At 43.1% G+C, this 13305-nt stretch overlaps 1 protein-coding gene across 1 annotated transcript; it reads left to right on the top strand.

Moving 5' to 3' along the window:
- The first annotated feature begins 839 nt into the window (after nt 1-839).
- LOC122721718 lies at nt 840-1658 on the top strand. Its single transcript, XM_043950277.1, has one exon. It carries the CDS (start codon nt 840-842, stop codon nt 1656-1658), a length of 819 nt encoding a protein of 272 aa, XP_043806212.1.
- The last annotated feature ends 11647 nt before the right edge of the window (nt 1659-13305 follow it).

Raw genomic sequence — 13305 nt, 5'->3', positions numbered from 1 at the left:
GTGGGAACGAATGAGATCTTTTCATCGCCGGAGTTCCACTCTTACAAAATCCGCTGAGATCCACAATGGCCAACCATAACGAAAACAACATTGCTAATGCCCTCAATGACCTGAGCTCTGCCCAGGAGGGGCAACAATTCTCTTTCTCCAGCCCCACAACCCCCAATAACCAACCACCAATCCCTTTCAATCCCTCGCCGAACTCGGCAGGGAATGTGCCCGAAACCACCCTATTCAACCAGGACCTCCAAGCCATGGCCTTCCAACTACAAAACACCGCCCATTGGCTGGGGCAGATAATGCAGCAGAGGGGCCTCAATACCCCAGTGAATGTGTTGCCTGTGATAGAAGAACCCCGAACCAACGAACCCCAGCCTACCTTTAACCACCCCCAAACAAACAACAGAGAAACTGGAGAAAGAAATAGAAGGGCGGGTGGAGACGAAGAGCCGGAGGCTAGAACCCATGGAAGGAGGGTAAGAGAGCTGATATAAAATGATGAGGCGGAGAGTTACTCAGCCAGAACAACCAGGAGGACAGAAAATGAAGAATGGGAGGAGGAATATCGTCTGGAGAAGAGGCCTAGACAAGAAGAAGAAAATGTAGATCAGAAACTGCAGAAAATGAGAGAACAGCTCCTAGCTGAGCTGGGGGCGAAGGACCACAAGTAGGCCCTCTTACCCGCGTCCTCGCCTTTCTCGATATGGGTACAGCAGGAAACCATCCCCAAGAAGTTCATGGTGCCACCTATGGCGGCATATGACAGAGCTGGAAACCCAAGGGAGCACATCCTCAACTACAAAACCTTCATGGAGTTGCAGACCTTATCGGATGCCTTGATGTGCAAGGTATTCCCCACTACGCTCACGGGGCCAGCACGGGCATGGTTCAATAGCCTAGAAGCTGGAAGTATCAAGAGTTTTGGAGATTTGGCCAACGTCTTCATCAGCCGGTTCATAGCCGGAGTGCCAGCTGATAGGAAAACCAGTTACTTGGAAACAATCAAGCAGAGGAGGAACGAATCATTGAGGGAGTATGTAGCCCGTTTCAATATGGAGGCCCTGCAGATTCCCGAGCTGGATGAGAGCAGAGCAGTAGAAGCCATGCAAAAAGGGACGACCTCCCTAGAGTTCTTTGGTTCATTGAGTAGGAAGCCCCCTACCTCGCTAGCAGAACTGATGAAGAGGGCAGAAAAGTACATAAGGCAGGATGATGCCTTGATGACGAGCAGATTCGCCAAAGAGGCAGCAGATAGGGGGAAAGCCCCAAAGGAAAGGAGGCCAGAAAGGCAAGAGAAAAAGCAAAGAAAAAGGCTTGAGACCTACAGACAGCCCTGGGACCGAAGGGACCAAAGACCATTCCCCCCTCGGGTTCCAGAACAAAGACCATTCCCCCCGCGAGTTCGAGAGACCCTGACCCCACTCAACGCCTCTAGAGCCAAAGTGCTCATGGCAGTCAAAAATAAGGAATTCCTCCAATGGCCGAAGCCCATGAGGGCCGAAGCAAGCCAGAGAGATCCTGACAAATACTGTCAGTATCATCGTACACATGGCCATGACACCAATAATTGCTACCAGCTGATTAGCGAAATCGAGAGGCTAATAAAAAGGGGACATCTCAGGAATTTTGAGAAAAAATCCGAGGGAGAAAGGCCTTAACAGAACCCTGCAACAGAGAGACCCAAGAGGACTGGAGCAGGACCAGTGAATGATGGCTTCAGTGGAACCATCAATATGATTGTTGGAGGGACTGGAGGTCGAATGAGCAGGAGAGGAAGGAAAAGAGGCCGAGACGGGGAAGGTAACAGTGCCGAGGTCATGCAAGTAACAGAACATTCCCCAACGGTCATCTCTTTCTCCTCAGAAGACACTCAGGGCATTCAGATGCCGCACGATGATGCCCTTGTTATCGAAGCCGTCATCCATAACTACCGAGTCAGGAAGGTCCTTGTTAACAATGGAAGCAAGGTGAACCTATTGCCGTACAAGGTCTTCCAACAAATGAAAATACCTGAAGAGCAAATGGTCTGGGATCAAGCCCTGGTGAAGGGGATCGGAGGAGTCCCGGTGCCTGTGGAGGGAAAGGTGAAACTGGCTCTAACCCTTAGGGAAGCACTTCTGGCGCGAACTCACTACGCGGTGTTCCTGATTGTGAAACTTCCCTTGAACTACAATGCCATATTGGGAAGGCCAGTTCTGTACAATTTCGAGGTGGTGACCAGTATCAGATACTTGGCCATGAAGTTCCCGACAGAAGCAGGAGTGGGAGTAGTCAGAGGAAGTCAGGAAGAGGCGAGAGCAGTATACCTGGCCACGGTATTGGAGCCGAGCTCGACAGGGGAAAAGTTTGACTCAGAAGTCCTAGAAGTCCGAGACGAGAAGAAAGAAGCTAGAACGGAGCCAGTGGGAGAGCTGGAAACCTTCTCCTTATCAGGGGTAGAGGCGGATAAGGTCTTCAGTCTCAATGCTAGCTTGACTGAAGAGCAGAAAACTGAAGCCATGGCTCTGATCCGAAGTCATGCATCAAGCTTCACCTGAAATCCATCTGACATGCTTGGGATAGACCCAGAGGTGATGACTCACAAGTTGAACGTCCTCTCAGAAGCCAAGCCGATAAAACAAAAGAAGAGAGTGGTGGGAAGAGAGAAGCAGCAGGTCACTAGGGAGGAGGTGCAAAAGCTGGAGGAAGCAGGGTTTATTAGGAAAGTAGTGCACCTGCAATGGCTAGCGAATCCTGTACTAGTGAAAAAAGCCAATGGCAAGTATAGGATGTGTATAGATTTTACTGACCTGAACCAGGCATGTCCTAAAGATTGTTACCCCCTCCCCGATATTAATAAAATGGTCGACTTTACGGCCGGTTTTGATTACATGTCGTCTCTGGATGCAATGTCTGGCTACCACCAAATCCCAATGGACAGGTCGGATGAGGAGAAGACCTCGTTCATAACAGAAGATGGGACCTATTGTTACAAGGCTATGCCCTTTGGACTAAAGAATGCCGGTGCAACATACCAAAGGCTAATGAATAAAATTTTCAAAGAGCAGATCTGTAGGAATGTCGAAGTGTACATGGACGACATGGTAGTAAAAAGCCCAACTATCCAGCAACACTTGATAGATCTAAGAGAGGTGTTTGAGGTGCTAGAGCGATACAGAATAAGGCTGAATCCAGCAAAATGCGCTTTCTGCACTAGGGAAGGAAAGTTCATGGGGTACATGGTGAATGGAAAGGGCATCGAGCCCAATCCAGAGAAGGTGGAGGCCATCTTGAAAATGCCTGAGCTGACCTGTGTAAGGGACGTCCAAAGGCTTACTGGAAGGGTGGTAGCGCTCAATCGTTTCATGTCGAGATCGGCAGAAAGATGCTTACTGTTCTTCAGAAAGTTGAGAAAAATGTTTCGAACTTCGAATGGACCGAGGACTGTCAAGAAGCTTTCAAAGAACTCAAAGCCTATCTCAGTTCTCCACATGTGCTTAGTAGTCCGCTGGAAGGGGAAGAGCTCTTAATCTACTTATTAGCCTCAGAACAAGCTGTCAGCACCGTACTGATGAGAGTGGAAGAAGGAAAGCAGAAGTCGCTTTTCTATATCAACAAGGTGCTCAAAGATGCTGAGACGAGATATCTGAACATCGAAAAAATAGCATATGCCCTGTTGCTAACGGTCAGAAAATTCAGGGTTTATCTGGAGAGCCATCAAGGGGTAGTGATGACAGACCAGTCGTTAAAGAAAATTCTGCACAGACCAGAAACTTCAGGTCGGATGCTTGTATGGTCCATCGACATTAGCCCTTACTGTAACGACCTGAAAACCGGACTGCTACCGGCGCTAGGATCCAGATCGACTTAAGGTCGCCGGGACCCGTAGCAAGTCTAACATACATCCTGTACAACTGGTATAATCCCAAACATGATCAAACATAAACATAAAACTTTAACTTTTCACATCTACCAAGCCTGACCTGAGCATGCATAATAACTGTAAACATAAAACCCCTTACTGGAGCCCTCAACAAATGCTCCAGTTGGGTCAACATATCGTACGTCAAGCTTGGTTCATCATAAAACATGCATAAAGATCATGTGTAACAGGGACTGATAAGCGGTTGTCGAAGCCGTAAAAAATAAACCTATTAAACAATCAACAATAAACTTGTAGATAGTGACAATAGGGTCGAACCACAGGGAATTGACACTAAAGACTTTCCTAATAATGACCAAGGCAAATAACAAGTAAATAAAAGAGGGGGGTTTATTTTGATGAGTTTAAAACCTAAAAGCAAAAGAGAACAATAATTTGATTGAAAACGAATTTCGATGAGAAAGAGATTCTAGCTGAAGTGTGAGTCTAAATTAGTTTGTTCAGAATTGATCATTGATTATTAAAGACTCCTATTTGATTTCAATAAATTAGTTTTGGTTATGGAAGACGCTTCTCACAACCAAATTCCTCCTTAGTTCTAGTTTAATTAGTAAACGTTCGCTAATCAAACACTAATCAACAAGTTGCCAAGAAACGTCCTTGGGGCATTGTAGCATCGAACAACTGTTGATTGCATTAAGACTTAGAGAAACCCAATTCTATCCTTGCCAACCGCATGGTCAAGTTTAGATTATGCAACCTGATTAAATGTGTATTTGAACAATCTAAGCAATTACGGACCTAAACCATTCAAACAATATTACTTAAGCAATTTAAAAGCAATGGGCCCTTATTGATTCTAAAAGCAAAGTAATATTTATAGAAAAGATCAGATTGCATAAATATTGAAACAAACAAGAGTTCACAATGGAGTATTAAACCTCCCAATTCATCATAAATCTGAATATTCTCAACTTCAACTAGAAAATAAGGAAATTAGCCACTCATGGTGGACTAAATACACAAGAGATGAAAAAGAAAAGAAAATGGAAGAGTTGCAGAGTTTCTGGCGAGGGGAAGAGGAAGCTCAATAGCTGATCACCAGATCAGAAGGTGCCCTTTGCTGGTTTGGGGGCTCTCCTTTTATAGCTGCAGATTTTCATCCATCTAGGGTTTCAAAATCCCTTTTTGATTTGGTGTTTGACTCCTCTTTTGATGTTGAATTTAATTGCAATTGGAATTCCTTGGATGAGAAGTTCTTTTTCGTGGCTCTTGGATTTGTATTGATAGTGATTGAGTTGGATTTGGACTTCTGAAAATTCGGATTTCTGTTTTCCGCCCAAATTCCCGCTCTGCTGTCAGTTTCTGTTGTGAAAGTGATTTGCCCGGTGATTTGACCAGTTTCTTCAAGTGATTGGGCAAATCACAGACCCGATCACGTTTCTGTGAGTCAGTTCTCTCTGTCTTCTGTGAGTGATTTGGCCAGTGTCTTCGAGTGTCCTGGGCAAATCACTGACCTTATCACTTCTGCCTGTTGCCTCCAGGTTTCTGCTTCAGCTTGATCTGGGCGGATCACTGGGCAAATCACTGACCCAATCACTTTTCTGTCAATTTTCTGCACTTTTTCTCCAATTTTCCAATTTCTTCCTTTTCTGTAAAAACAAGATAAAAACCATAAATTAAACTAAAAAATATGTAAATAAGTAATAAAAAAGATAATAAAAATGTGGCTAATTTATGCTTGATCAAATACCCCCACACCTAGCTTTTTGCTTGTCCTCAAGCAACAAATAACTTAGCCAATCAAGCCCCTTTTTCTTTTGAGCCTAAGTACCACTTAATCAGCCCCCCCTAGACTCCTAATCTAAACTATCACAGTATAGAGTACATGCACTAAGGTCATCCTCTCCTTTCCTTGTTTCCTTTCACCTACCATGGTCAAGGGAAATATTTTTGATTCAATCATGCTTATTCTTTTATGTTAGGTTTAATGTAACCCCTAGGAGTGACTTGCCACCTTCTCTCTTTCTCCTTTATTTTCAGTAGCACTTATTCTTATCCTTGCCTGAAAAAGTCACTAACCTTTTTACGCGATTGTGTACATGGGTGATACACCCCCGGTTACTCAGTTAGTCACTTGTTCAAGTGGCTACTAGCTCTGTTCATAGTCTAGACCATCGAAACTTATTTGTTTGAAAAAGTTACTGACCTTTTTACGCGATTGTGTACATGGGTGATACACCCCCGGTTACTCAGTCAGTTACTTCTCCAAGTGGCTATTAGGCTCAGTTCAAAAATCTTAGACCATTGGAACAAGTTTATGATTTGTGCTTTGTGCTGGTTTGTCATGATAGTTTGGGCAAATCAGCTCATAGGGAGTTACACTAACTTTTTATTTGCATGTATTTTTATTTTTATTTCCCTTGACCACAACAAATTTAAGGATTCAATTCAAGTAAAGAACTTTCTAAGTGAAGGTAACATACTGTGAATGATTCAATTTAGGCTTAAAGGGGTGGCAAATCAATGGGGTCATAAGATAAGAAAACTCTTTTAACCTTGTTATCTATGTTGAGTAGAGCAAAAACCAAGACAAAATTCTGTGTGTGTGTGCAAAAAGTGTGAAAAAATTCTGGTGTGTGCAAAAAGGGATAAGAATAATGTAAAAAGAAACAAAAGAAACAATAAGAAACAAATAGAAATCAAAAGATGGTGTGATCAATGAATAAATACTCTCCAGTACCCCCACACCTATCCCAAATATTGTCCTCAATGTTTGAATATATATATATAGAGAAATGAAGGAGAAAAGGGAAAGGGACTTCCTGGCCTGTGGGTGATTTGACCAGTGACTTGGGCAAGCACTGGGAAAATCACTGGGTAGATCGCTATCTGTCACGGTGCTGGGGCAGAAAATGGTCCACCAGCAGGTCCAACAAGTGCTCCATCCTTTGCATTCGGTCCTCAATCCTACTGAGACGAGCCTCTACTGTCTGGTTGGGGGCTTCGTCTTCTGGTGGCTGAGGAGCATCCTGCTGGGGTCTGCTGGAAGTGTATTTGCTGGTTCTTGCCCTGTTTCCTGTGTTGTCCCATCTGCAGGGGCTGCTGTGGAGGGGTGTCCCGCGCTTCGTCATCACTGTCGGAGGGGATGGGTCTCGGCAGCCCTAGTTTCTTCCACATGAACGGTCCGCCGGTGGCCTTCATCTTAATTCTTACCATTGTGGTCTTGAGTTTGCCGGTGGGTGAGTGATGGGTCGGAGAGGAGAAATCTTGAAGAAGAAGAGATAAAAACAGTAGATAGCGTAAAAAGTAAAAGAGTAAAAGAAAAGAACTACTTAAAGTGATTTGGGTATGTGAACTGCCCTGATCCTTTAATGCTGGCCCTCTGGATTCTTGACAGGGTGATTTGACCAGTGATTTGGATAAGCAGTGGGCAAATCACTTGGCCAGACCGCTTCTCCTTTGCAGTTGCTGGGCTGGTACTGTTCACGCCCTTTTATGATGATGTGCTTGATTTTGCGATTGGACCGGTGATCTTGGTCAAATTATCTGGGCAATTGGGCAAATCACTGCCCCGATCACTTGTGACTATGGTATATTCAGTCGATTTGCCCGGCGATTTGGGCAAGCAGTGGGCAAATCACTGGGCAAATCACTACATCTGGGCTGCCTCCCAGTAGCGCCCTGTTTTCTGTCTTGGGCTGGACTTCAGTGTCTTGCTCAGCAGTCTTGGGAAGGGGGATCCAAGGGAACCTCCTCCACAATATGGACAATAAAACCTTCATAGAATCTCTTCAAACGTTGCCCATTAACCTTGAAAACCTTGCTTGTTTGTGGACTCCGTATGTCAATAGTTTCATGTGCTGTATCCTGTCTCTGATTCTGGTGAGATGAGCCTCCACCGAATGGTCTTGAGGTGCCTTTTATGTCCTCCAAGGTCCACCCAATTGCTTTTTTGTGCTTCTTTAACACATCAAGGAGCTTTTCCTCTTCTTCTTGGCTGATCTGGTTAGAAATAATGACTGGAAGTGAATTTCCAGCTCCCAAGTAGGCATATTTGAGGTGGCTTGGCAATGGTTTCAGTTCTAGTGCTGATTTCTGTTGTTTGCTGTCTGATTTGGGCTGTGATTTGGGCAGATTATCTGGTGGTCTGGGCAAATCACTTTCTGTCAAGTCTGTCTGCTCCAGTGATTTGGTCTGTGATTTGAGCAGATTATCTGGTGGTCTGGGCAAATCACTGGGCAAATCACCCACATCCAGCAAGTTACAGCAGTCTGCTGTTTTTTCTGCTTCAGTGATGTTGCTGTCCACTTCTCCTTTCTTGCAAAGACCTTCATAAAGTAAGTTTTCTTGATCAAAATCAAAAATTTCTTGACTTAAATCATCAATAACATCAAGGCCATAAACAGGAGAAACATCATTGGGGAATTTCATGGCATCATAAACATTAAATTTGATAACTTCCCCTTCAAACTCCATAGTCAATGTGCCATCATGCACATCAATTTTAGTTCTTGCTGTACTTAAGAATGGTCTTCCAAGTAGGATATCAGAGGTGGTATTGCTCTTGTCTTCCTCCATGTCAATAACATAAAAATCTGCTGGAAAGACTAATTGGTCCACTTGCACCAACACATCTTCTAGCACTCCCTTGGGGTAGACAACAGATCGATCAGCCAATTGGATCATAATGCTGGTGCCCTTGAGTGTACCTGCATTCAACAAGTTAAAAATAGAAAGAGGCATGACATTTATTGAAGCTCCAAGGTCACACATGGCCTTCTTTATTCCTATGTTGCCTATTTTGCATGAAATGGCAAACATTCCTCTATCCTTACATTTGGTGGGAAGTTTCCTTTGAATGACAGCTGAGACACACTCCCCCACACTTACCTTTTTATGTTCAGCAAGTTTCCTCCTATTGGTGCATAGCTCTTTGAGAAATTTAGCATACCTTGGTATTTGTTTGATAGCATCAAGTAGGGGTATGTTGATTTCCACTTTGCGAAGTGTCTCCAATATCTCTTTTTCCTCTTTCTCCTTTTGGGATCTTGCAAATCACTTTGGGAAGGGAGGAGGTACCTTGAATTTCTCCATAAGTTGTTGTTTCTGCCTTTGACTGGATTCTGCCTGGTCTGTTGATTTGGGCAGATCACTCTCTGCCTTCTCTGGTGATTTGGGCAAATCACTGCTGGACAGCTCAGTTTGCCCAGCGATCGGGTCAGTTTCTACTAGTGAATTGGGCAAATCACTGCCCTGATCACTTTCTGGCAGAATTTCTTCCATGGCCTGTTTTTGCAATTTTTTAGCCTTGCTATCTTGTAGCTCTTTTCCACTCCTCAATGTGATGGCACTAGCATTTTGTCTTGGATTTATCTCAGTTTGGGAGGGTAGCTTCCCTTGAGACTCAAATTTGCTCATTGAAGTGGCCATTTGGCTCACTTGTTGCTCAAGATTTTGGACAAGAGCAGGGGATGCAATAGTGGCTGATTCAATGGTGTATGTTGCTGGTTCCATAAGTGCAACATCTTCTGGTTCAGTTGTGTCAATTTTTGAGGTTGCTGGTGTTTGGACAGCAACAAGGGATGCAATGGTGGCAGATTCAACACTTGCTGATTTTTGGACAGCAGGTTCAGCAATTGCCGGTGCAATTTCAGCAGTGGCAGGTGTGGCATTGGGTGAATTTGCTGGTGCAGAACATTTTGCAGTAACCTGGAATCGGGTATCTGGTTCAGCTTCAAGTGTAGTGGTGATTTGTACAGCAGACTCAGCAGCTTGGTCTGTTTCTTCATCATCGTCCCATAGATCTTGAAGCTCTTCCTCTCTTCTTAATATGTGCGCGTTCATTGAATTGACCGCTTGATCCACTTGCTGTTGGAGAATTTTCCCAGAAATTTCCAATTTCCTTACCATCTCTTCAAGTTCCATATTGGAGTTTTGAGGTGTTGCTTGGGCTTGATAGTTTTGGTAGTAGTCAGCCCTTGCATAGCCATAATTCGGATTGTCCCCCCAACATGGATTGTATTGCAGATCTCTTTGGTAGTCATGGTAGTGGTCTGTCCTTGTATAGCCATAGCTCATATTGTCTCCCCAACCTGAATTGTATGTGTCAAGGTAGGGATTATGTCTTGGCTGTCCATAGAATCCTGCATGTGCTTGTTGAAGTTGTTGGGCTTGACCTATACCATAATTTCTCACCATAGAGGTTAGTTCAGAAATTTGAGAAGAGAGAAAAAACATACTTACCGTAGCCATGCTTGTAAGGTCTTGGCAGTGCGTTCAATTTCAGGATCGTAAAGAAGAAGGAAAATACGTTAGTTAGATCAATTCCCCGGCAACGGCGCCAATTTTTGATAAGCGGTTGTCGAAGCCGTCAAAAATAAACCTATTAAACAATCAACAATAAACTTGTAAATAGTGGCAATAGGGTCGAACCACAGGGAATTGACACTAAAGACTTTCCTAATAATGACCAAGGCAAATAACAAGTAAATAAAATAGGGGGGTTTGTTTTGATGAGTTTAAAACCTAAAAGCAAAAGAGAACAATAATTTGATTGAAAACGAATTTCGATGAGAAAGAGATTCTAGCTGAAGTGTGAGTCTAAATCAGTTTGTTCAGAATTGATCATTGATTATTAAAGACTCCTATTTGATTTCAATAAATTAGTTTTGGTTATGGAAGACGCTTCTCACAACCAAATTCCTCCTTAGTTCTAGTTTAATTAGGAAACGTTCGCTAATCAAACACTAATCAACAAGTTGCCAAGGAACGTCCTTGGGGCATTGTAGCATCGAACAACTGTTGATTGCATTAAGACTTAGAGAAACCCAATTCTATCCTTGCCAACCGCGTGGTCAAGTTTAGATTATACAACCTGATTAAATGTGTATTTGAACAATCTAAGCAATTACGGACCTAAACCATTCAAACAATATTACTTAAGCAATTTAAAAGCAATGGGCCCTTATTGATTCTAAAAGCAAAGTAATATTTATAGAAAAGATCAGATTGCATAAATATTGAAACAAACAAGAGTTCACAATGGAGTATTAAACCTCCCAATTCATCACAAATCTGAATATTCTCAACTTCAACTAGAAAATAAGGAAATTAGCCACTCATGGTGGACTAAATACACAAGAGATGAAAAAGAAAAGAAAATGGAAGAGTTGCAGAGTTTCTGGCGAGGGGAAGAGGAAGCTCAATAGCTGATCACCAGATCAGAAGGTGCCCTTTGCTGGTTTGGGGGCTCTCCTTTTATAGCTGCAGATTTCCATCCATCTAGGGTTTCAAAATCCCTTTTTGATTTGGTGTTTGACTCCTCTTTTGATGTTGAATTTAATTGCAATTGGAATTCCTTGGATGAGAAGTTCTTTTTCGTGGCTCTTGGATTTGTATTGATAGTGATTGAGTTGGATTTGGACTTCTGAAAATTCGGATTTCTGTTTTCTGCCCAAATTCCCGCTCTGCTGTCAGTTTCTGTTGTGAAAGTGATTTGCCCGGTGATTTGACCAGTTTCTTCAAGTGATTGGGCAAATCACAGACCCGATCACGTTTCTGTGAGTCAGTTCTCTCTGTCTTCTGCGAGTGATTTGGCCAGTGTCTTCGAGTGTCCTGGGCAAATCACTGACCTTATCACTTCTGCCTGTTGCCTCCAGGTTTCTGCTTCAGCTTGATCTGGGCGGATCACTGGGCAAATCACTGACCCAATCACTTTTCTGTCAATTTTCTGCACTTTTTCTCCAATTTTCCAATTTCTTCCTTTTCTGTAAAAACAAGATAAAAATCATAAATTAAACTAAAAAATGTGTAAATAAGTAATAAAAAAGATAATAAAAATGTGGCTAATTTATGCTTGATCAGGGACAAACCATAAACATTAGGGCTAAGCACAAACTAAACCTCATTATATTACTTTACAATACATTCTTTTACATCATTATATAACTTTACATTACATCATGTCCACTACTATTTTATTACATAACATAACCATGGCCATAACCTGTTGACCTCCTGAACTATCTCTGACCCTGCAAGCCTGGGGTTAGGGGAGAGGGGTGAGCTATAAAGCCCAGTGAGCAGAACAATCATAAAAATCATTTAAACATATGCTTTCATGAAATGCATCACATCACAAACATATCACATCAAGGATGAACTTGTCACCAATAGCCCTCTACATCTCGTAACATGTCCAATTGGGCCAGGGGCGATAAGGCCACGCCTAGTCTTTTCTTACATAGCTCATATCATATCACGTCCGACTATGCCAGGGGCGATTAGGCCACACCTGGTCTTCTCTTACATATAACACATTGCCAGGGGCAATTAGGCCACACCTGGTCTTTCCATCTCATGTCATATCCTATCATATCATATCGTACTGGGGCTAGAGGATCATTCAATATTCATCCACATCATTTTCATCGAATTATTCAATGCATCATATTAGTGAATTCTAATGCAAACAACCTATTACATAACATGGTAATCATGATGCATGAACATGCTTAAAACATTTGATTTATTTTAAAACATAAAGTTCAGTTCTACTCACCTCTGACTAGCTCTGGACTAACTCTGAAGCAACTAACACTACTGAACACCTCGGTTCCTCAGGTTCGATCCTACACAGGTGGACTCAAATGAGGGACCAAACAACTCTAACATAACACTAAACATCTCCCAAAAATCCCTCTAAAACACCTCAAAACATGCATAGAAAACAACCATGAAAGGGCTGGACAGGGCACTTTCGGCGGCCGAAGGTCACTTCCAGAGCCGAAAGCCATGCAGGTTCGGGGGCACTTTCGACGGCCGAAGCCTCTCTCCAGATCCGAAAGCCAGGCACTTTCGGCGGCACCTTCGGCGGCCGAAAGTCTGCTCCAGATCCGAAACTCAACTTTCGGGGGCAAGGTTAGGCGGCCAAACCATGCGTCAACAGGCAGGTTTGGCGGCCGAAACTACCTTCGGCGGCTGAACCTGAGTTCATCCAGAACTCAGTCTCTTATGCATACAAGCCTCCCAAACCTTCCAAACACCCAAAACAACCCAAAACCTTACATGCTCTCTCCCAAACATGCATACACACTCCCACAAGCATAAAGGGGCATAAACTAACTTAAAACCCCAACACAAACATCACATAACATACATTGGGCATAAAACCCTCATAAACCCTAACATGCATATCTACCCATACTCAACCATCAATAACTTCTTAAAACTTCATTCTAACATAAAGGAAAGCAAAGATCTACACTTACCTCTTGAAGATCGAGGGTTGGTGCGATCCTTAACTTGGAGATGGGAGGAAACAAACTCCTTGGGTCTCCAAGCTCCCAAAACTTGATTTAAGCTTTAAAACTTCAAAACCCAAAAGGAAATTCATAAAAACATGAAGGATTTGAAGAAAAAGCATGAAAATGACCAGAGGA

The sequence above is a fragment of the Manihot esculenta genome, chromosome 1, assembly GCF_001659605.2.
Source record: "Manihot esculenta cultivar AM560-2 chromosome 1, M.esculenta_v8, whole genome shotgun sequence".
Taxonomy (NCBI): domain Eukaryota; kingdom Viridiplantae; phylum Streptophyta; class Magnoliopsida; order Malpighiales; family Euphorbiaceae; genus Manihot; species Manihot esculenta.
Note: the sequence above shows the minus strand (reverse complement) of the source record. Positions and strands in the feature narration are given on the sequence as shown.